The sequence below is a fragment of the Pimephales promelas genome, chromosome 5 (genome assembly GCF_988280905.1).
Source record: "Pimephales promelas chromosome 5, fPimPro1.hap1.1, whole genome shotgun sequence".
NCBI classification, from domain to species: domain Eukaryota; kingdom Metazoa; phylum Chordata; class Actinopteri; order Cypriniformes; family Leuciscidae; genus Pimephales; species Pimephales promelas.
Window position 1 is genome coordinate 42,345,303 of NC_142773.1, and position 24,994 is coordinate 42,370,296.

A 24,994-nucleotide genomic window follows, 5' to 3' on the forward strand; every position below is an offset into this window, starting at 1 on the left:
TAAACTGCATGTAGAAAGGCATTTAACGGTGAGTTTAACAACGCTCCACGGCGTGTGCAAGTAAGCAGTTTAAGCGTTTTCTTGTCGAAGGTTAACGTTACTGGCATCCATGATGTACACGTGCTTTAGAGCATGCAGGATAACGTATTTTTATCGGAGTTTTGTTTATGTTAATAAATATATATATAATGTTTATATAAAATGTATAATGTTTTTTAATTTAAATTTGTATTTTTTTAAAATCATCTAAATTAATAACGCTGACGTCACTGTATGGTGCGATCACGAGGTCCATTGCGATTTTCCACTCGGTAAGTAGAAGAGTTAATTTGAGATGGATACTATTCTTAAATGTACACATCAAAAACTATTGAATTAGGACAAGAAGTTGTGTTTAGAACCTTTAGATGTGTAAGGTGGCAATTTATTTTGACAGTAAATGATGGAAAGAGACAATATGAAAATATAGCTTGATGCTGCAAATGTGCAGGCCAGCAAAGTTAATTGAATTAAAGTTTTTGTCAAATTTTGTTGCATATAATCCTATGAAATAATCATGTAAGGCAATACTAGTGGAGATTTTAAGGTTTTCAGTATTACATTAGCACACAACTGTTATTCAACATTATAAATGTTCAGATGAAGAACGGTGTTGCCAGATTGGTTTGTTTTACAGCCTATTTGTTTAAAATCCACGCAAAATTATATAATTAACACCCAAACAAATCGTATAATTAATGTATAATTAATGTAATAAGTAATTATATCATAACTTATTGACTGATTCGTATATGAATTATATATAATTTAATTTTAGACAACATTTCTTGTCTAATTATTTTCTAAAATGTCATTAACAATATTAAATTCTAGTTTATTGAACTGTATACAATGAATATCACATAAAATATAGCTCATTCTGGCAACACAGATGAAGAGAATACTGGTGTAAAATGTTCAATTCTGTTTTTTCTTTAGGACCCTCAAAATTGGCAGCTTCTAAAACGAGTTTTATTCTTACACACATACACACACAAAACACACACACAAACAAAGGCACTTTTAAGAGCCACGTCTGTCTTGTTAATCTGCACTTATCAGTCTCTCTCTAGCTCTCTCTCTCTCTCTCTCTCTCTCTCTCTCTCTCTCTCTCTCTCTCTCTCTCTCTACATTTATTTGTTTGTCTGTCATCTCTTCGTTGTGAGTCTTTCTGTCTGTTTGTGTTTCTGCCCATCACAATGTCCAAGAGTGATTCAGAAATCCAAGATCATCTCATGATCTTGGATAACTTGGTTGATGACCAAGAACTGAAAGATGAGCTCCAAAGTCTTGATGACCTTCTTGATGAGCTGCAGGAAGAGGAGGCAGCAGCAGCAGCACCAGTAAAGACACCTGAACCGAGGGTGGTTTGGAGAAAAAGAGACAATACTGGAAATATCGTTCATGCGAGGCCAAGATCAAGCAGGAATCATTCAGATAAGGGTCAGTATTGTTTTTCATTCAAGATATATTGTAGATTGTTTAACCACTTATGAGTGTATATGTTACAATACATTTATAGCGTAATATGGCAGGGAAACAGTCAACCCAGAATCAGTCATTTGATTTTTTGCATAAAAAGTAGATTAATGAAAGATATCATTAGTCTTGGATTAAGTGAAAGACACATTCAGGTTAATATTAGATATTTCTGCAAAGCATAAAAAATAGTTTAATTGTGGGCTGTATTGACATTGTCAGGCATTCTTGTCAAAATGGTTAATATAACGTCAAATGAGATAGCCTGGTTACTATCATACTTAATCTCTTTCAAGTTATTGGTCTTGGCAAGGCTGTGTTTGAAACACTTTATTCTTCAGAGTGTGTTGTCAATTGCCAACCAACGTGTTTCTTTTTAATCTGCTTCTATATAAGGATTCATATTTGCTGTCATCATCTATATGACACCTTATATGCAGATAACCAATAGTAATTGGACTTTCCCCATTAGGGTTTGGAAAATAAGTGTACTAATATTTCTCTCTAGCTCTATGTTAAACAGTGAGCTTGCACCATTTTAGGTGGGCAACCAGGCATTGGGACAAGTTATAAATGTTGATTTGTGTTGTTTTTATCCTCTACAGCTGATCACATTCGGAAGACTGATCCTCCCTTCATTGCTCCTGACCCTAACTGTGAGGTGGCCTTTACTCCAGAGACTGTTGGTGTGTACTTCATTGTGTCACCATTAGCCCTTGTATATATATGTATATATATATATATGACATTTATGACATTTATGACAGTGGGTTAGAATGTAAATAAATGTTTCTACTTTAAACTTTGGTAGAATACTGATCCTTTCACAGCCAAATTGAGTACACTTTAATATTGTTAAAAAAAAAAAAAAATATATATATATATACACACATACATGGAATGAATTTTTTTAATATTCCATATCATTTACAGAGTGTTTTCTACAAGATCTCCAACACTCACTAAGTGAATTCTCTGGTGATGAAGCATCACCTCTTGAAACCCCAAGAGATCCTCTTCTGGCTTCCTCAAACTGGAGCAAAAGACAAAGTCTCTTTTCAGAGAGGTGGAGGGCAGAGAGACCCCGCCTAGTAAACACGGCTGCGGTAAGGGAACATGTGGCAACACACATCTGCCAACAGTGTGGGAGTAATCCAGCGGCTGTCCGGTGTTGTGACTGTAGACCACGTCCCTTCTTCTGTGCTGAATGTGACGTCAGCATGCACACCAGACATGTTCTTCACAACAGAGATGCCATGACTGCTGGATTCTTCCAACCATTGCCTCCAACAACTTACGTGGTGGATATGGCTCTTTCCCATTGTGGTAAGTTCTGGTTTGTGTTCAACATTTGTATAATTTTCAGAATAGTTAAGCTCATAAGCTTTATTATTTAAATTATGCCTTTTTTTCCATTATTGTTTTATCTTGGATTTATCTTCATTGCCAGTGATCTATTACAATCTCAGTCAATACAAATTGATCATAATTCAATTGTACCATATGTTCTTTTTCAGTCCGGCTTGTACCTGTGGAGATGCCTGACAAAATCTGTGGTTGCTCACCAGAGTCATTGAGGGTTAGTCCAGGAAAGACTGTTGCTGTGGTCACAATGAATGGTAAGAATGTGAAGAACTTTATTTTGTCCTGTTTAAGAAGCATCTTAAAAAATAAATATATATCCATACGTGACTACCTACAAGTTTGACATTGATATAAAACTTTTAAAGTAATGTATAAATTGTACAAAGAACACAAATCCTGGTTTACATTACAGTGGATGTGTTTTTGATATTTCCAGGACGACATGATCTAAGCATGCCCGAGTTAATTTGTGAGGCATGCCAAGCCACTTGGACTTCTGGAGTCGCTGACCTAAACAGAAGTGACTACTGGCCTGCAACCCTTCAATTTGCCACAGTTTATGCCACAGATGTATTTTTTTCATTTGAAGAAATGAAGATGGCGGCACCAGGACTGTCCTGCCAAGCATTTTTAAGAATGCTGAATCAGCGAACTGTCCGCTTTGGTCGTGTGAGTACTTAATTTATCTATCCTGCAGTGTTGTTGATATTTGTTGAGTTGTGGTTTGATAAACTGTTTGATGCTAATTTATTTGTTGTACATTATTAGCTGTTGGTTTCCTTGTTTTTAATAGACTGGCAAGATCTCAGCGGACAGTTTTCTGAAAAGTTTTTTTGAGTGGGAGGCTGTGCGATTTGAGTTGGACAATATGTGCAAGGAAGAACCCTTTAACTGTCCTGCGTGCACCCCTGAAATGCTTGCAGTTTCAGTTGATGGAAACCGCAAGCATTATCGTTTCAAGAATGCTGCTAGGTACTCCAAACTGTGTATCACATTGTTTGTATTAATAGGAAAACATAACTCTTTAATGTGTGAACCAAGAAATCTCAGATTATAAGTTATCATAAATTGTTATCCATCACCAATTGTTGTTTTTTTATTTTTTTAGATCTGAGGAACAGGCCATCTTTGAAGACGTCTTCATTGCCAAGGATGAAGACGTGAAAAGATTTGTGGACCACATTCACAACACAACCAAACATGTAAAATTTTGTAAAACCTCTTTCCGAAGAGTTTGTTTATGAGAGTCTTATTTTCATCCACCATTTTTCTTATTGTAGGTCAGTGGAAGAGGTGTTTGTGGAGGTGAGTGGTCAGCAGCCAGAGAGACCTCACAAAGATCTGCCAGCAAGGTAGACGAGGAGGGATTGGAGCTTGCGGTGTGTCGGCACGGTGTCCTGCTCTCTGCCTTAAATATGTATAGGGGGGAAATTTTTGCCTATCCCCTGTACCTGCAAGAAAAGCTGGCCAGTAGGCAAATCACTTTTTTTTGCATGGATGTGACCTGCAAATATTGGCCCTACCTCCAAAGAGTTGCGAAAAGCTGTCCAGAGCTCCAGCACCTTCTGAACATGAAGCCTTTCCTTTCGGTATTTCATGCCAAAGCCCATGATTTTAAATGTGAGGTAAGGAAATGTTGCTATATGATATAATTGTATTATCTAAATCTACAAACATCTGTTTTTTTTTTTTTTTGTTGTTGTTTTTTTTTAATTGTTTTTTTTTTTAATTTTTATTATTCTTAACCAGGTGAAATGGAGTGGGGCATATCAGGATGGGGCTGGTCTAACACTGGGGGAGGAGGTGGAACAGTGCAATGCCTTCCTCTCTAGGATTGCAGTGACCACAAAACATATGTCAAAAGCAGGTAAGGTGACATACTGCACTAGGTACATCCTTATATACTAATTTGGAGGAATATGGTAACATCTTATTTTCTGTCTTTGCAGGACGCACAGACATGCTCACTCTCATGGCCATGCGCTGGAATCAGCAAAAGGTTAACAATTTGGCAATCTCACTGACCCGCCGATATCAAAAGGTAATGACATCAGTAGAATTAATTTTAGATGTTCAGTATTGCATGTTAGCAGTGTATGAAGCTGTGCATCGAACATTTGGTTCTTGTTTCTAACTACTGTTTGTTATTGTAGACCACAAAATCTCTGCAAAGCCAGTTACAAAACCTAGAGACCATGAAAGCCCAATTGACAGTGACAGCGAGCCAATTGGAAGACTGGGTGAATGATGTAAAGGATTGGGCTGACGGTAAGGAAATGATTACTTGTAATACTGTACATTTAGTCACAAATAATTGTAATTGTTACTGGTATTGTAAAGTGCAAACCACACCTATTTCTTCTCAGCAGCAACAACAGCAACAACAACTACGAATGATGCTGATGCCCTGGCCAGCAGAATTGAGGTGCTGGTAGCCAGTATCAAGAGACGTTCCCAGCGTCTCTATAAAGATAACGATGGCAACAAAGGTCGAGCCAGAATCCGCCGCAAGATCAGGGAGGAGAAGGGAATCCTGACATCTGTTGTGGAGAAATACAACAGAATGGTTCCAATCACAGAAACTCTTTGCCTAGACACCATTTTGTCTGGTGAGACAGCTTGGCCATGGCAGCTCCCACACAGTGGTATGTACACTAGACTGTTGACTGCTACTGACAAATCTGATACATAATGACTTCAAATGTTATTCTGCAACCCCATACTATTTTAGAGGGTCTTTGAAGGTTGATGTTTAAAACTAATGATTTGTTTATTTATCATAAATGCATTCCAGACTCTGTCGATCTAAGGACAAAGAGAAGAGCTTTTGACATCATCATGTCAGTAAGAAGGCTTGAGGAGGAGCAGAAGATTCTTGTTGCAGAGATGGACCACCATTGGAAATCTCTCTCAGCTCGTTCTGATACCCTCAGAGAGCTGTCCTGCTTATTTTCAAGTGAGACACTCTATATTATGTATTTGTAATAAATTACATAACCATAGTAGCCTGGGAAAACCCATACAACTTCCGGCAAATTTAGATTTGCTCTGAAAGTTAGTCTGGCAAAGAGCTCATTCAAGCTCATTTCCAATCCGTCGAAATCGTGGCACCAATCAGAAACGTTGGGGCGGGCTTTACACGATGACAACAGCGCTAGGATTTTGAAGCAGATTTTGTAGCCTACATTATAAAGTTGGGTGCCGCTGTCAAATCACTCATTCGAATCAGCTATCGTGTCTGTTTTAAACGCTTTGAACGTTTCCTTTGTGTTAAAAACCGAGCAAAGAACAACACTCGGAGATGTTTCTCCGCCGCTCTGCATACGTCATCTCCTTCATCACTCTGATTGGTTTTAGGTCTATCCGCGATGTCCGTTGGTGACGCCCCTCTGGAAATGATTTGTCTATGATGCTTTGCCAGACCATAACTCAATTATGAATGAATGGTCTGGTTTCAACCAGGCTATAGCCATAGGGTTGCACCGACAAAAGATTGCTATTAGGGGGCCCTAATAAATATACACACAACAATGATGACTGTTTATAACGTTTCTAAGGCTGGTATTATATTCTTGTGTTCCTCTTTTAAGATTCGCAATGTGATCTAAGTGGAGAGGGTTTGAAAGGTCTGCACAGCATCATCCTCAGAAAGCGGCATCAAATCAGAGAAATGAAGGTGCAAGCAAGAGACTGTTACCTCCAAGTTTTGTCTGGAGCAGAGAACATCAGCTTTTTGGACAATGCATCATCTGATGAGTACGACAGTGACGATGACATTTCTGATGATGGACTGTAATCTACAAGACTGTAACACCTTTCATACTTGGACAATAGCCTTAACTATGAATATAAAGCATGTAATAAAATCTGCTATTTATCACCATATAAATAAAACCAAAGTGTAACCTCTTCTTTCACATACATAGAAATGTGTACATGCATGCCTCTTAAACCAGTCAGTGGTGGAATGTAATTGCATTAATTAAAGTACTGTACTGTGAGGTATAGTAACTTTCATTAGTTGAACTGTAGGGTGCTGTATAACAATTGGCTTTATGCCCAGCTGCACTACTTCCTGAACTTCAGCCAGCTCCTTATTTCCTGTCTGCCATTATTGGCCAAATTGATTAATTCAGGTGTGTCTGATTATTGTTGCCATGACTACTGAGGTCAAGCACACCTGAATTAATCAATTTGGCCAATAATGGCAGACAGGAAACAAGGAGCTGACTGAAATTCAGGAAGTAGTGCAGCTGTGCATAAAGCCCATTGAAACCTGTTTAGTGACATGGAAGAAGCAGATTATGAGGAGGAAAACCATAATGATGAGGAGGAATAATCATTATTATGATCACTACAGATCATTTGTTATACAATAGATAAAAAAAAAAAAATTAAGAACAGAATCCAAAACACGCAGTTACCAGAAAGAAATGTATCGCAACTAAGTAATTTTGTTTTTGCAATTACGTTAAAAAGTATAATAATGACAAGGTGAATAAATTGTGTACTGTAAGCACTGCAAGTATAGAATTGTACTGAATATAGGTTAATGCTTCCTTTTACAGTACTGTACTTACAGTGTACTTACCTAGAAAGTACTGGCTAATATAAGGCTAATACATGGGCAAGTGGTAGGTTCAGGGTTAGAACATAGTTATTACCCAGTGATTGTATTTACTATAATTAGTATATAGTATGTACATGGGTAACGGGAATGTAAAATGCATATTGTTACCGAATATTATATAGTATTGAATGTCTTCAGCACTGTTTTGCATACTGTGAAAATACAGTAAAAGACAACTGCAAAAGACAAAAAGGTTACCGTGAAAAAAGCCTAAATCAAAAGCATGTTACAGTTTTTACCAACTGCCTACACACAAAATCTTTTCATGTCACATGATTTTTGAAACCTCTCACTCAAAGTGCAAAACTATATGCCAAATCTTCAAACCATAGGTTATTTATCAGCTTTTGACTCAGTTTTCAATTGCATAAAACACTTTTTTTTTTCAAAACACTACACACAATTCTCTTAAAAATAAGATAGCTACACAAGATAGCTAAAACACAAAGACACAACCAATCAAAATGCTACACTTAGTTATTCACCACACTCCTCACATGTACAAACATTACACACACTCCTCACATGTGCAAACATTGCTTATGTACATGTTTATAGTTTTGTTGTATGCTATGTGTACAATAGTAATGTTTGGCCTAATATATAATTTCTGTTTCTACATTGCATTGGTGTTTACGCGTACTTGTTACCCCTCTCAGCAGATTACTCTCACTGTAGAACATTGTATTGAAATGTAGATATAAGCCTATGAAAGACCAAAGAGCTTTAGATTTAGAACAGCAGTGTTTACATGGTATATTCAAAAGTGTATTATTATATTATTGTATTATTATACTATTATTATCAAAACGTGTGTAAACAGAAATGTACACTCAGAAGAATTATTGCAAAATCATGGTCAGTGAGAGAGTGATTCTGCCTCAACATCATGTCTTCATGTTGGTCCGGCCGGAAGACCTTGGCCACATCACAGACAATGTCATCTCAGGCAAAAGGAAAATCGCTAAAGCAGATCCAGCCTTTAAAACATTCTCCACACCTTGCTCTGCTCTTTCTCATCCTCCTCCTCTTCCTCTTTGTTCACCACCTATTTCACATACTCTCCCTCTTATATTGTTACCATCCATTGTTTGTATCAACATTCAGTGCAACATTTTAAATCAATTTTGGAACTCTGAACTGACTTGTATTATGTGCAATTGGTTTGATCTCATCAATTAGAAATAAGTGAACAATTTTGAGTTGTTGTCTGTAAACGGGGTTAGTGTTTTAGCAATTCTGAAAAGTCTATTTTAAAACATTTGTAAAATATTACTGTATTTTTGTGTTACGAGTGCAGATCAAAAACCAAACACAAGCATATATAAATATAGAAAAGGTGGGGAATATGTGCAGATATAAATGTGACTCAATACAGTTTGTTGTCCATGATGAAGAGAGTAGCTATATCCGCCCTTCCTCCCTCAGGGGTCCTGTAGCACCCCTGGAAAAGCAAAAAAAAAAAAAAAAAACACTCTGCAAAGTCTGCAAATGCAAAGTCTGATAAGCGTATAGAAGTGAAAATTGGTAGGACAATTATTTTTGTTATGTTTAATACATAATGTTGAACAGAGATGTCTGGCATACATGGAAAGGTGTTACAAAAGCATTTTAAAAAGTGCTCACAGTGAAATACCACATTTTAGTCTGAATCTCAAATATGTCGAAGAGATTAACTTAATTAACATATTTAGATGTACTTTTGTTCATTAAAGATTGTATTTATTTAATTCCATAACAAAACGTTTTAAAACTATATTACCCATGAGCCTCTATCGTTGTGTCACTGGGACGGGCGCTGTAAATTGTAGTTCATTGAAGTGTGTAGTTACACTACAAGGTTAGGGTTAGGATCTCGGTAAAGGTGTAATATCTTTTAATATAGCAATACCTCATTGTTAACTGGTAGTATTATTGACGTCATAACGACAGCAAAACATAGTTTGCGATATGGAGCGTTTTTTATTCTGACATAAACGTTAGTCCAACCACAGCTTGTCCTGCTGGCGCCATGGAAACGTCAAAACTACGTCACACTTGGCCATTTGGTGGTTCTTCCGACTTTTGATGTACACAAATCCAGGATATTTATTTATTTTGTTGTTATTTTTCATTGAAAGAAATACGACTTAATTTCCATGATTATTTATGTATAATGTATTATTGTATAACGTAATAATAATATATGAGCGATCTTACAAAAATACAAACTCTTGATAGTTATTATAGCATTGCAGTATTTGTTTTGAACGGATGTAAATAAATCTCTTAATCAAATTCAAAAGGGACTAACAAACCCCCCTTCAATGAAAACTATATATAATCTAATAAGTAAATTGAAGCCATCATGTTCACCATGAATGCCCACTACCTTGTAGTTCACCTTAGTTTTTCATGTGATGTGCCAAAATATATGAAGACGTTTCTTTAACCCCTTCTCTTTGAAGAACACATTGCCCCCAATATATATATATATATATATATATATATATATACATATACACACACACACACACACATTTAGTTTTACATTATTTTGCTGTGAATAAATGCAAGGCAAATATAAATAGGTAATTACAATAATAACAATTTTGATTATAAATGTTAAAGGAATTAATATCTAATATTGTAATTGAATATTTCAAACACCACTACATTTAAGTGACATTATTAAGGAGTATTCTGTTGTTTACCAAACAAATAGATAAAGTAGACTTACCTAAACTAAAAAAAAAATAAAAAAAATTAATAATTCCTTTGGGAATTCCATTATGTCAAACTCCCAACTGCACTAATTTTCTCCCTTATGATCTGTGCAGTTCATGAAAAAGGTTGTTTTTTAAACACCATTAAGCAAGTAAACACAAAAGAGACTGGGTATTGTGCAAAAAACTTTAATGAACAAAAGCAAGAAAAAAAAAATAAAAAGAATACAAAAAGAAGAAAAAATCTGCTTAAGTCCAGCTGACTAGGCTCACGACACATCATGCTGAAAGCTGGTTGGGATGTGGGGAATTAGGCATAAAATGTGCGAATTCACTGGCAGGCTCCCACGTATCATCCCAAGTTTTGCCACTGTAAAATATCATAAGTGCAAAAAAAATTCATTAGAACACAGAGAAAACAAATCTAAATCACTGTTGGGTTCAATTTAGATAGTTCATCAAAATGTAAAAGTGTTTCAGATGCTGAAAGATTAATTTATGTATGCATGATAATACTTTTGTAATGCATTACCGAGTGGATGTCCTTGCAGGCTCAATAAATAAGCTAGTTCAGAGCTAGAGCTAGCCACTAGAGTACTTACTAGAAACAGAAACCATGATAATTATAATAATAATTTTTACATGTATATAGCACTTACATGATCACATCAGGACCATTTTATTGTCCATACATTGGCTGTCTGTCAGCTAATTTTAGAACTATATTAATTACTTTAGAAAGTACTGAATGTTTCAGCTCCTTGTTACCTACAATCCATTGTGTTAATCATACAATTCCAGGATATAAAAAAATAGAATATTCTAAATAAAAACAAGGAGGTAGATCATTCTCCCCTTGGTCTTAAAAATGATGGAATAGTCTTACGAGCATTTCAAATTCAGATATTTGTCTTAAGTCTGTACTAAGAGAGTGTGTCTGAATTTGGAATGCTCGGAAGACTATTCCATAATTTTTTCATCATTGGAATGCTTGTCGTAAAGGTTACTACCTCCCTAGGACCTACCTGAGGGATCTAGCACTTCTAAATGCCTCTACCTCATTGCTATTTGCTTCTGAGTACTGATAATTGACCTCACTCCAGTTTTTCAAAAGGCTACCTCGGAGGATGATTTACTGACGGGAACAACTACAGACCAGTGAGTTTTCTCTTGTCACAGAAAACACTGACATGAACTTCCACGCTGCTTGCAAGACACCAGAACTTTGCCTACATCATATTAATCATGGAATAGACTAATTTGCATTGCAACATGGAATTGAATAATTAATAAAACATGACTTACCACACAGTGCATGGCAACCAGTGGACTTTCAATTCAGCTTTCCCCTACACACAAACATGAATAATAATAATTTTAACTGTTTAAGCAATCACGGAATAGGACATAACATGTTGTATTATCTTTGAAAGGTCCAAATCATTAATTTAGAAAACTAAGCAGCCTAACAGAACACATTTTACCTCATTTATCCGTTCCCCAGTTATTCGATCAAACTGGAAAACCTTCTGCCTACTACATTTTCGGCAACCTGAAATGATGAAAAGACAAGGAAAGTTTATTTAGCCATGATGCCATGATTTGTAGCGGAATCTGTCCAAATTTATAATTTCACATGCGAGGTGATATGCAGTCCTTTCCATTTAGGTCAAAGTAAATTCATCCCTGTTTTTGCTAATAAAACAAAAATACAGGACTGGTTTCCCAAAAGTCCTCTTAAAGGTTCTTGTGCACCAACTCCGTAATTCACGTCCGAAATTTTCGCACATTACAAAATAAATACAACAAATAAATGTTTAGTCAATCACGTTTACACACTGCCTATGAAACTTTCATCTGTTATAAAAAAAAAAAGGTTTTTGGATCATTAGCAAGAATTTTGAATGGTGTTTTGACAATTCAGAGCCACCGAATGAAGAATACGTAAAAACGCATACCAAAATTTCAGAATCAGTGTGCAAGGGACCTTAAAGGGATACTCCAACTTTTTTTTCATATTAAACTATGTTATTTCCTTAACTAAGATGAGTTGATACACACCTCTGTCGTCTCAGTACGTGCTCTCAATCGCTCAGCCGTGCGAGACACTTTGATCGCACTTAACTAGCCCAGTTCATTCAATATGGGCCAAGCAGAGAAGCGACCAAACACCTCCATGTTTTCCCTATTTAAATACAGTTACATTAGCAGTGTAACTCAACCTAGGATGGTGACACAAAATAAAACGTTGCGCTTTTCTATGCGTGTAAAGTGGATAAATATATTGTATGGCGGAATACCACAGCAAGTGCTTGGGAGCACTTCGACTCGGCACAGTAATATCATCACTCGTGAAAAGTCCTCTCCCTCGACAGAGTGAAGATATTACTGCGCCGAGTTCATAGATATATGAACTTGCACTTGCTGTGGTATTCCCCCATACAATATAGTTATCTACTTTACACGCTTAGAAAAGCACAGTGTTTTATTTTGTGTCACCATCCTAGGTCGAGTTACACTGCTAATGTAACTGTATTTAAATAGGGAAAACATGGAGGTGTTTGGTCGCTTCTCTGCTTGGCCCCTATTGAATGAACTGGGCTAGTTAAGTGCGATCAAAGTGTCTTGCGTGCCAGAGTGATTGAGTGTACGCACTGAGACGACAGAGGTATGTATCAATTCCTCTTAGTTAAGGGAATAACATAGTTTAATATGAAAAAAAAAGTACTGCAAACTGGGTACCAATAACTGTTCGCTGAATTATTCCAATTCACATGAAGTCAACTCTAACTGGAGCAAAATTATTTAGTGTGGAGTAAGATGTACCATGCAAAAAGTTACCTTTTCTTCTGTTCTTCACACGTGGCCCTTCCTGACTCAAAGACGTGGAGATGGAAGAGGCAGACAGAGATGGAGGAGAGACAGAGCGAGAATAGTGTGAAGAGGTAGAGGTGTTTTTACGTTTAATTTGTCGCAAAGATTTAGAGCATGGCAGTGAAAGTGGGGAAGAAAGTGAAGGAAGAATAGATGTAGAAGTAGAAGAGCAAGTAGGAGAGAGAGAGGTTGGAGAGAGTGGGGAAGACAAAGGAACAAGGTTAAGAACAAATACAGTCTCCTCCACCGCCATTTGACCCTCTGCCGCCGCTTGATCCTCCGTCACCATTTGATCCTCTTCCGCCGCCTGACCCGCCACCACCTTTTGACTCTCGGCCGCCGCTTGACCCTCCACCGCCGCTTGACCCTCCACAGCCATTTGACCCCCCGCCGCTGTTTGACCCTCCGTCACCATTTGATCCTCCGCCGCCGCTTGATCCTCCGTCACCATTTGATCCTCTGCCGCCGCTTGACCCTCCGCAACCTTTTGACCCTCCGCCGCCGCTTGATCCTCCGCCACCATTTGACCCTCTGCTGCCGCTTGATCCTCCGCCACCATTTGACCCTCCGCTGCCGCTTGATCCTCCACCACAATTTGACCCTCCGCTGCCGCTTGATCCTCCACCACAATTTGACCCTCCGCTGCCGCTTGATCCTCCGCCACCATTTGACCCTCCGCCGCCCCTTGATCCTCCGCCGCCACTTTATCCGACGCTTGGTCCTCCGCTGCCGCTCGACCCTCTGCCGCCGCTCGACCCTCTGCTGCTTGACTCTCCGGTTGCTGTGCTAAGGAGGTTGCTATAATACAAGTTTACTTTAATTTAAAACCTGAACATATTAACAAAGAAATATACATGTATCTTAAAATATTCATAATTGCAAAACCAAAACATTACTTACATTTTGTCAAGATAAATTCATAGGCCCTCCGCATTTTATCCAAAAGAGTTTTAGTGACAGGAGTGGGGTGCAGATGGGTAATTATATCTGCAACCCATTTATTTGAAGCCCTTTTGTCTGGCTTGCCAATAAATAATATTGGCTTGTACCCCACAGCTTCAAGTTTACTCACCTGAAATGAACAAAAGCAGTTATCACACATTAGTTAAACCCACTGAATTATTAGAAACTTTAGTACTATATAAAGCAATTTTATTTTAAAAACATTTGATGGAGTTGGAGTACAATGCAAGAAACATTACTCTTAAACTGTACAATCAATGGCCAGTTTCAGATAAGGCCAGAGGTACTCTGCAGTTTCTGTCATTGCAATCATGCCTTACTTAAAGGAGTAGTTCACTTTTAAAAAACTTTTGCTGATAATTTACTCACCCCCATGTCATCCAAGATGTCCATGTCTGTCTTTCTTCAGTCGAAAAGAAATTAAGGTTTTTGATGAAAACATTCCAGGATTTTCTCCATATAATGGACTTCAATGGGAACCAAACAGTTAAAGGTAGAAAAGACACTTTCAGTGCAAACTGTTCAAAGGGCTTTAAACGACACCAGACGATGAATAAGGGTCTTATCTAGCGAAACTATTGGTCATTTAATAAATAAATAAAAAAGTTTACGTTTTATAAGCTCAAATGGTCGCCTTGCTCTGGTCTGTGAGCGTTCGTGACTCTCCTGTTCGAACTCGTTCATCAAAATGAACGAATCTTTTTTCGAGTCATTTTTGAAATGACCGATTGTTTCGCTTGATAAGACCCTTATCCATCGTCTGGAGTCGTTTAAAGCCCTTTGAACAGTTTGCACTGAAACTGTCATTTGGACCTTGAACCGTTTGGACCCCATTAAAGTCCATTATATGGAGAAAAATCCAGGAATGATTTCATCAAAAACCTTAATTTCTTTTTGACTGAAGAAAGAAAGACATGGACATCTTGGATGACATAGGGGGTGAGTAAATTATCAGCAAAAATTTTTTTTAAAGTGAACTACTCCTTTAATACTTCACAGAGAACACAACTTATAGTTACGCTCTAGCACAATTTGTAGGTAAAAAAGGATTATTCCATGTATGCAATAAGACTATGTTAGTAAAGGCCAGGTCACATTGGTATATATGTCTGATATGCAATGTGTGAAAAACACAAGCTTTCAGCTTCACCTCAGGTTACACTAACTTATGAAATATTAACACTTTTACTTACTGCAATACGGGCAGAATCAATTATACGCCCAGCATTTCTGCTTTTAAGCACAGATTCCCCCCACTGGCTATCCAGTGACACCACTTTTTCTTGGATTTTTTTTTTGGTGGACAGGCTTGCAAAACAAACATTGCAAGTTTTCCTGTTTGCCTGATTGGGAGTCTGGCAAGAAGGGCAGGGCCTGAATTTGGGCCTTGTCATGACTTGACAACAAATATACACAAAAACAAACAACAGAAAGAGAGAGAGAGAGAGAGAGAGAGAGAGAGAGAGAGAGAGAGAGAGAGAGAGAGAGAGAGAGAGAGAGAAGAAACAGACAGACGTGGCTCTTAAAAGTGCCTTTATTGTGTGTTTCTGTGTGTGTATGTGTCGTGTGGGATAAAGAGCAGGCAAAATTGAAGGACCTGATGAGAGAGAAAAAAGCAAATCAGAATTGAACACCTTAATTTTACAACAGTATTCTTCTATTTGCCACATTGGATAGTTTTCCAGCCAATTGGTTGGTTTTAGGTCGCACTAAGTGTGATAAAAAGGGCATAAAAATTAATTTATATTATTTATTATACATTTGTTTGAGTGTTAATTATATAATTTTGCGTGGATTTTAAACAAATAGGCTGTAAAACAAACCAATCTGGCAACACCGTTCTTCATCTGAACATTTATAATGTTGAATAACAGTTGTGTGCTAATGTAATACTGAAAACCTTAAAATCTCCACTAGTATTGCCTTACATGATTATTTCATAGGATTATATGCAACAAAATTTGACAAAAACTTTAATTCAATTAACTTCGCTGGCCTGCACATTTGGTGCAGCATCAAGCTATATTTTCATATTGTCTCTTTCCATCATTTACTGTCAAAATAAATTGCCACCTTACACATCTAAAGGTTCTAAACACAACTTCTTGTCCTAATTCAAGAGTTTTTGATGTGTACATTTAAGAATAGTATCCATCTCTATTAATTAACTCTTCTACTTACCGAGTGGAAAATCGCAATGGACCTCGGGATCGCCCCATACAGTGACGTCAGCGTTATTAATTTAGATGATTTTAAAAAAATACAAATTTAAATTAAAAAAACATTATAAATTTTATATAAACATTATATATATATTTATTAACATAAACAAACTCCGATAAAAATACGTTATCCTGCATGCTCTAAAGCACGTGTACATCATGGATGCCAGTAACATTAACCTTCGACGAGAAAACGCTTAAACTGCTTACTTGCACACGCCGTGGAGCGTTGTTAAACTCACCGTTAAATGCCTTTCTACATGCAGTTTAGCGTTGATTTGGTTAAACTCCCCTCTGAATGCCGCTTTACCTGCAGTTGAGTGTTGTTAAACTCACCGATGAATGGTTGTACAACACAATGAGCGTTGTTAAACTCATCGATGAATGCGGTTGCACATGAAGCCGCTAAACCTTTGCGGAGACTGAGGGCACTTTGAAATCAGATTGTGAGGGTTTTTAAACATGTAGAAACAGTTGGATCACCACCACTATACTAGCCCCGGCATAGATCATTTATTGTAGCCTATTCATTTTTATTGCAGTCTCGACTCTCGACCCATTCGCAGCAGACCATTGCGGTGAGCTTACCCAAGACGTCAAATTGCAACGCTACAGGCTCCGGTTGAGAGAACTATAGAAGTCTATCGGACTACCCTGCACGTTGAAAAATGACGACAAAGGTATACCCAGTGCGTCAAGAAATGACGCCAAGGGGTCCTGCCCAAGCGTCCATATGTGACGAGTTGGGGTGTGAGAATGTGTTGCATTAACATATTCCCCCGCCTGAGTCAATGAAAAGATCCGACTCTGTGAGAAACACTGAGAGCTTCTCGAGGACGACACACTGATCGCGTCTCAGACACACACAACCTGTAAGTGCTTCTTTACTGACTGACGATCTAATTAGGCTATAATAATATAAAACTTCTATTACGGGGATCATTTAAAATAAGATTATTAATGAGAGGTGGAAAATATGTTAAATGTGTGTTTGTTTATCAGCTTAAGCGTTGTAAAGGTTTGGGTCTGTGATCTTACAACTCTTGATGATGATGATGATGATGATGATGCACATTCAATTATAATGACATCTTTGCGCTTTGAACGCAAACTTTCAGTGTGAGACATCGCTGAGATTACGGAGCAGTTATTTAGATATTTAAACATGTATTTAATTTGCTATTTTTACATGAACATGCATATTTTCATTCAACATGTTTTTGGAAGACATTTTTGTGATAGTGAAAACCCGCAAATTATTTTAAATGTGCGTTAATTCAGTGTATGACTTGTATAGGTCTGTGTGCAATGAGAGTGCAGCATTTGATCATGTGACCGCAGCTCACAGCCAATGAGGAGCCTCGCTCAACTGTTAATGATAATGAGCAGATGTGAAGAACACGTAAAACATCAGTTGAAGTTTACTGTGTAAAAACACGTGTGAAAAGCTGATGTTTACTGTATCAAGCGGTGTGTGTGTGTGTGTGTGTGTGTGTGTGTGTGTGCTGGTGTGTTTGTAGAGAAACACGGAGATCATTTCTGCATTATATGGTCTAGTGTCATGGTGGACTTTTTGCCTCTGTTTTTAATAAAATCAACAACAGGTTGTACTTTTGATCATCATAATTATTATACAATGCAATGAAAAAGTATCTGTCAAACATAGTAAACACTTCACAAATGTAGACATTTATTAAATTGATTTATCCTACATTACTGTAACAGCACTTAGAAAACCACTGAGGCTATTATTATATTTTAATATGATTATATGATAATTTGTGATTCAGTGAGTTTAGAGAACATGGAGAAACTGTACAAAAACTGTAGACCTTCCACTTTTTCCTCTCATACAAATCATATCTGTACATCTCTGCATGATATTTGTCATTTTTTATAATTTGCACAGATGTGTGTGAGTGTGTGTGTGTGTGTGTGAGAGAGAGAGAGAGTGTGAATGAATGAGTGAGTGAGTGAGTGAAGGTGTGTGTGTGTGTGTGTGTGTGTGAGAGAGAGAGAGAGTGAGTGTGAATGAATGAGTGAGTGAGTGAAGGTGTGTGTGTGAAGGTGTGTGTGTGTGAGCGTGTGTGTGGCCTCTATTTTCTAATACAATCTGAGCTGTAATGCACAATATTTTGTATCCTGCCATGCCGTCGTGTTTCTATCGGTGTGAAAGCAAAAGAGTGAATTAAAGACACACACACAGTCAAACCGAATCACTTGAACTGGTTAAAGGAGTGTGAAAAACGTCACACACTGAATGAACAGAATAAGAAAGCATGATGTAAATCTCCAGCCGACACACACACACAGTAAAGCTGCATCACACACTTCACGTTGCAATGATTAGCTAGTATTTAATTAGCATGTATAGTGTAAGTGCTTTATGATTTGATGCTATTCATCATTGAGCTCTCAGGTGCAGATCACAGGTGTGAACAGGGGTGTGTGTGTGTAAGGTATAAACGAGTGTTTAATGTTAATGGGACGGGACGCAGCTGTTCTGATATATTCTAATATTTCGCTGACATTAATGTATGAAGGTTAAAAACTCAAGTGCAGATTTACTGTCCATTGATGCCGTTCGGTTTACACATATTTAAGAATATGTTTGCGTTAATAAAATAGATGCATATAAATATCCAAATCTCTGGACTAAAATCATTCTTGGGAATAACAAAAGCAAGAACACTTTCAACTTTCTTAATTACAATCAAATGATACACAGTCAACGGAATATGAGTAACTGCAAAGAAAAAAGGGAAATATCGATGATAGACCCACGAAATACGATCAAATATGGTCTTCTCGATTTAAATATTGCAGTGTTCTCCTGTATAAAGAACATATAATTTCATAATGTGATTCTCAATTCTTTGACTTCAATGAAAGGTTCGATTTTTGCTTGTTTTTTTAAAATAAAATATCAAAACAATGCAGATTTATTATTTTTTTCAGCCATCTTTACCAAATAATTCTGACCAGCACTGTACAAATGGCAAAAAATATAACATTAAACAAAAGTTTAAAACACATTATTAATGTAGTTAAAAGTTTCATGTTTTGTGTTCTATATTTAAACAGAAAGGTCATTTATTAAAAACGGCTTCATCAAAAAAATCTAAGAGAGTAGATTAATATCAAGTCATTTGTTATGAATATTGATATGATTTTCAGTAATTGAAAATAAAACTGAATAATGAATAACACACTCACACACTCTGGATCCACATACTCTAATATTTCTTGCATATTTTGCATGCTTCTTTTAGCTTGTGAAGCTTAGTTTCTGAATTTCTGTGGATTAAAGAGAGAATGTGTGTGTGTGTGTGTGTGTGTGTGTGTGGTCTAATAGTCAGTGATGATGATGATGATGATGGTGTGACTGACATCACATTCAAACCATGAGAACTTTCCTGTTTGATTTGATTATGTGTGTGTGTGTGTGTGTGGGGGGGGGGGGGTGATAAGAGGGCAAATCGCTGTATTATGAAGTCAAATCATATTTTTTTCATTGACAAACTCGAGGTTTTTTGTCTCTTAAAACATCGTAAAAACGAAAACGCCGTTTTCATAATCATCTTGTATATAGAATAAGATGTTCATGATCATGCGAGTTTTTAGATTCGTGTTTCTGCAGCAGAATTTCTGAAAATTCAGACGTTAAAATATCTTTTTTGATGTGAATTACGTCATAATCTGCATGTTGATCTTCATTTATCTCTGAATAAAAAATAAATAACGAACACATGAAAGAGATTAATTAATTTAAACACGATTAATTGATCACGAAGATAGCTGGCACAAAAAACTATAAATTGTCTATTCTGTTATTAAATTTTATAATATAATGCTAGGCTATATAATAATATTTTGAAAATGTAAATACGTGAGACGCTTTATTTTCTCAATTACTTCAAATATTGTATATTAATCTAACAGATATTGCTGAGCTCAAAACATAAATAAATTAAACTAAACAAAATATATGTAATAAAAACATATATGCAATAAAATGCTGGAGTGAAAGTTAATGTTTGTTAATTATACAGTGCAGAATGATGTCATCTCTCTCTCTCTAAAGCGCGCGCTCTACTTTGTGTTGATCCATTCCAAGGCCGTCAGCACATATAGGCCTAATATAATCATATAATATATCATATGATATGATGTATTATATGATATGACATCAGATGCATGCACGATAAAAAATGTGAAATCAGTGTCCTCACAATTTAAAGTTTCTACTGTTCATGAAAATGCCAAAATGATTCTCCATTCACATTATCAATTCAATAAACGACGTGATTTAATTGTTTATTGCAACCATTTTATGATTGAATTGAACATTTTACATTACGTTTCATATTGCAATGTGAATAGGTAAAACATGATATCATAATGTTGAAAGAAAGAAGATATGTTTATACTGTAATAATGTAGCGTCGTGTATATTTGAAAAGAAAATGGTTTAACTGAACCCTTATAAAACAAATGCGCGTGACCGTGTGAATCTGGAAGTTTTTTTTTTAAATCCCTGCACGCGATACAGGAATTGAACTAAAGATACACGTTTATGAATGCGACTCGAACTCAATCGTCTTAAATGACAGAAAACACACACAGAAACCGGGCAATTTGCACAATTAAAATAGCAAATAAAATCTAAAATAATGATTGCAATCAAAAGAAACTCTTTTTAAGAAATACAAGTTACAACCCTCGAGCAACCAAACGTCACTGATGCACAGGTGATATTGTGTATTTTGTTAAATAGCATAGGCTAATAATGTAGTTATAACAGCTTTATTTTCTGTCATTTTAATTAATGTATCCATGCATCATATAATCTATGCACACCCTCTCGTCGATTTCGCGTTACGCGCGCGCAGCATCGGTTTGAACGCGCGCGTGGTGAATCACACACACCACACCGACCAACCGGAGCCCGCGCTCGTGCTCGCGCTGATGATGTGCTTCTTCAACATGGCGAGTCATGCATGTGTGTGTAGCACTGTTGCTGTTACACACATGAAGCATGTTTGGCTTCGCGTGTCATTTATTTGATGTCACGTATATGATGATGCGCGCGAGCTGAAACAGAGAACAGTGCGTTTTCTTGTCGCAAAGTCGTTTGTGAGAGTTAGTAAAGAGAAGCTTTAACATGTGCCATGATGCATCAAAACATTATATTAGAGATGCGTTAATAAAACGTGCGGTTAGCAACACACACACACACACACAATCTGCTGCAATGTGCCTTTTCCATGGGAATGGATGCTCGCTTTGTGCCTGCCTCTCTCTCTCCCTCTCTCCCTCTCTCTGCCCCTCCCCTTCTGTTCTCTATTTCATTCTCTCGCGCCCAGTCCATCATTCTTTCAGCTCTCGCGCTCGGCGCTTGTCTGCTGACGAACAAACCCGCTAAAGGATGTAAATGAAAGAAAGGAAGGAGAGAAAGATGCTCGCGCACGCAGAGCTGGAACAAAAGCAGACGAAGCTGAAATGGAGGAGCGATGAGGGTCTGCAGAGGCTCTGCTTCTCTTCTCCGAGAACTTTCATTATGAAAACACGGTGAGCTCTCACACTTTCCTCACATCTGAACTCTCCATGGCACATATTGCATCCGCTATCCTCTTAACGCACCCGATCGCGAGCGTGCATTTATTATTTTTGCGCGTGTTAATTAGATGGACTCTTTTGAACTTTTGATGTTGGTTATGCAATGTGTTGTGCATTTTTTTGATAAAGATGTGTTTCTCAGTTGCTTTTAATAACGGTGCACCCTGAGCTCGTGCATGCTGTTCTGCAGGGTTTCTGCTCTTTGCATTGAATGTGTGTCACACAATATAGATCATACAGTTTCACGCATTTTAAGAAATAATGCATTTAATAGCATACGGAAGGAATAATGTTGGTATAGAGCACAGTGTGTGTGTGTGTGTGTGTGTCTGCGGCCTCGAGTTCGGGCTCCTGATGGGAAAATGTCTCCAGACTCGCGTGTGTGTGTGTGTGTGTGTGTGTGTGTGGCCCCTCGCGGCTCCCAGACAATATTGTCATGATAATGAGGAACTGCTCGTTGTTGAACTTGATGTTGACTTCTTTCTTCAGGCCTCGTGTTTCTCCCTCTCCTGTTTGTGTATTTCTCTTTCACACACTCTTCACACGTCGAGGATTATTTTCAACAAAAGACACAGATGAATAATGACAGCCGTTTCTTCATAAAAACAGGCGTCTTGCTTTAATGCATCGACATTTTCATTTAAATTAATTTATTATAGGCTATCATTTTTAAATTATTTTTTACTTTCATTAAACAATTGTGATTTTTTTGTATTTTTAAAATAAAAATATAATATATAAATGATAAATTATAATATATAAATTATATATAAAATATAACATTTTTATTTTTTAAATAAGCACATTTATTTTTTTTTTACACAAAAATCACAGATGCGATAAGTGTGTGTTCATAAGTGTGTGTGTGTCAGCAACAGGTGCTGATGGCCTTCAGTCCTCTCTGTTTATTGAATTTATTTATTTTTGAGGAAGACATTTTTGCCTGGACTGTAAATCAAACTTTTTATTTTTTTATTTATGAATGTCTTTTCTTAATTCGTGTCTTTTTATTGTAGTAGTGTTGATTTAGATGATTCAACAATTTTCACACTTATTTAAAATATAAACTTTGCTGAAAATACGGAAGATCGCAGACTCCTTTAACACCAATAGATGATGGGGAAATTAAAGATAGGCTATTAAAAGGAAATGAAATTTAGTAGGCGCGCGCACACACACGAGCGCGCGTTTTTATGATAGGCTATTTCATTACTTATTATAAGAAATGCACACTTTACACCAGCAGTTTAACGCGTATTTCTGTTCTCCACTTTTATAGAAACACTGTTATGTGATATTTCGGGGTTGGTTGGATTATCCAAGAGATACATGTTGTCTTCATTTCATTCATTAATTGGTTAGCCCTGTTTTATAACGTAGCCTAAATTTGCCAGGAAGCGAGAGGTTTGATCAATCATAAATAATATTAAACTGTGTTTTTCTCTCCATATCTGACATTTAAAAGACGATTTGGGTCCGAGAATCGAAATAATGTATATATGAAACTATTAGAAAACTCTCCTTTCTCACAGGAAAGTCCGTGTGAATACACACATAAATCATTCAGGGGAAATCGAAACAAAAAAGAATGAAAAAAATGTGGTGAAAATAAGAGAGAGAAAATAAATGGGATAAAATGTTTTTAAAAATACTGACCAAAAACATTTGTTTTTCTCTAATAGATACGGCAGCAAAAAAATAAAATCAGTAGCCTAGATTATTTAAGAGAAAGACATTTAATTCATTTTAGTCTGTTTTTTTTAAAAATGTTTTTGTGCTTTTAAAATGCAGGTTATTTGTGACGTTGTGCGATGATTATTTATATATATATATATATATATATATATATATATAAACCGACATAAGAAAGACATGTGCATGTAAAATGATAAAAAATAATATTAAATTTTCTTCAGGATGGAACGTAAAAATGAAGTGTTTTGTGTTGTAAAAAACATATAGTCTCGGTTAAAAAATTATTTAAAAAATACTTTAAAAAATGATTGTTTAGATTGTTTAAAATGAGCGGCATTTCAATTCTCTTCCAATGACGTTTTGACGTAAAATCATAAATGTTAAATTCGTGACTCATTCATGTGAGATCGGTGAAAGCACGTGCTTCAATAATGCAGCTGTGTGTGTGTGTGTGTGTGAGTGTGAGAGAGAGAGCGCGCTTGTGTATGTGACGTGAGTGTGTATGTGAGAAAGCCTATGCGTGTGTGTGTGCGCATCATATGCACGTAAAAACTCACTTTAGCGTATACATTACACGACAATACACATGCGTGCTATAAAGACGCATTTAGTGTGATCGGGTTGGTGTGTGTGAGTGAGAGAGAGCCTGTGTGTGTGTCTGTTTGTGTGTGAGTGTGTGAGACCTCTATTTGTAAACACAAATCATTAAGGACTTTAAAATCTACATTAACGAATAATGAAGGCTGATAAATGCAGATAACTGACTCTCAAATAGAGATTCTGCAAAATTAGAAATGAGTCGAATTACTCGGCATCACTGATTCAGATCAACTCTCGGTCCTGATGTTTAATGTGTGTGTGTATGATTATATATTCAGTGCACGCTGGCCAACTCAAAGTCTCACACTCGTTGTCATCTGAAAAGATTTGTCTTGTATTGTAGTAATTTTATTGTCATGGTAACGAACGCCATTCATGGAGTTCCTCTGGGCCTCTACATGTGAAACACACACACACACACACACACACACACGGATAACAGGACGAAATGAGAAAAACAGCATACCATGTATGGAGATTGAACCTATTTGGATGTGTTTATTTTTTAGGACTACACACACACACACACACACACACATTACACTCTCAGAAGAAAAGGTTCTATATAGAACCTTAAAAGGTTCTATCAGCGCTATGTATTTGGAACCCCTAAAAGGTTCTATACACTCTTAAAAAAAGGGTTCCTCTGGGTTCTATTTAGAACCCTGGGGTTCCATAGTTGGCCAATAGAACCTTTTACCAAAAAAAAGGTTCTATATAGAACCATTTTGGAGTTCCATATATGAAGCGGGGGATGGAACCATTTCTTCTAAGAGTGCACAGTTCAAAAAGATTCCTAAATA

At 36.8% G+C, this 24,994-nt stretch overlaps 2 protein-coding genes and 1 long non-coding RNA gene across 7 annotated transcripts in view; 2 read left to right on the top strand and 1 right to left on the bottom strand.

Annotated features, from left to right (window-relative positions):
- Window positions 1–291: 291 nt before the first annotated feature.
- On the top strand, window positions 292–6,782 carry LOC120468845 (uncharacterized). Of its 5 annotated transcripts, none has more exons than XM_089131582.1 (14): window positions 292–1,482; window positions 2,124–2,204; window positions 2,452–2,844; window positions 3,036–3,137; window positions 3,320–3,552; window positions 3,677–3,855; window positions 3,992–4,085; window positions 4,164–4,508; window positions 4,633–4,750; window positions 4,833–4,882; window positions 5,037–5,151; window positions 5,250–5,528; window positions 5,678–5,839; window positions 6,474–6,782. In XM_089131582.1, exons 1-14 carry the CDS (start codon window positions 1,239–1,241, stop codon window positions 6,677–6,679), a joined length of 2,601 nt encoding a protein of 866 aa, XP_088987708.1. In that variant the 5' UTR covers window positions 292–1,238; the 3' UTR covers window positions 6,680–6,782. The 5 variants fall into 5 exon arrangements, with proteins under 5 accessions (XP_088987708.1, XP_088987709.1, XP_088987707.1 ...); XM_089131583.1 differs by having other exon boundaries at window positions 5,253–5,528; XM_089131581.1 differs by having other exon boundaries at window positions 293–1,482; window positions 4,833–4,924; window positions 5,253–5,528.
- A 3,609-nt stretch (window positions 6,783–10,391) lies between these two features.
- On the bottom strand, window positions 10,392–15,516 carry LOC148981518 (uncharacterized). The gene is made up of 6 exons (XM_089131586.1): window positions 15,249–15,516; window positions 13,993–14,164; window positions 13,060–13,890; window positions 11,703–11,770; window positions 11,524–11,567; window positions 10,392–10,588 (listed from the first exon to the last, which is right to left on the bottom strand). Exons 1-6 carry the CDS (start codon window positions 15,447–15,449, stop codon window positions 10,498–10,500), a joined length of 1,407 nt encoding a protein of 468 aa, XP_088987712.1. The 5' UTR covers window positions 15,450–15,516; the 3' UTR covers window positions 10,392–10,497.
- Window positions 15,517–21,575: 6,059 nt separating this feature from the next.
- The window catches only part of LOC148981519 (uncharacterized), a 46,642-nt gene continuing 43,223 nt past the window's right edge, over window positions 21,576–24,994 (top strand). The window contains exon 1 of the long non-coding RNA XR_016168417.1: window positions 21,576–21,848. This is a non-coding gene — a long non-coding RNA (uncharacterized LOC148981519). The remainder of the gene's footprint in view (window positions 21,849–24,994) is intronic.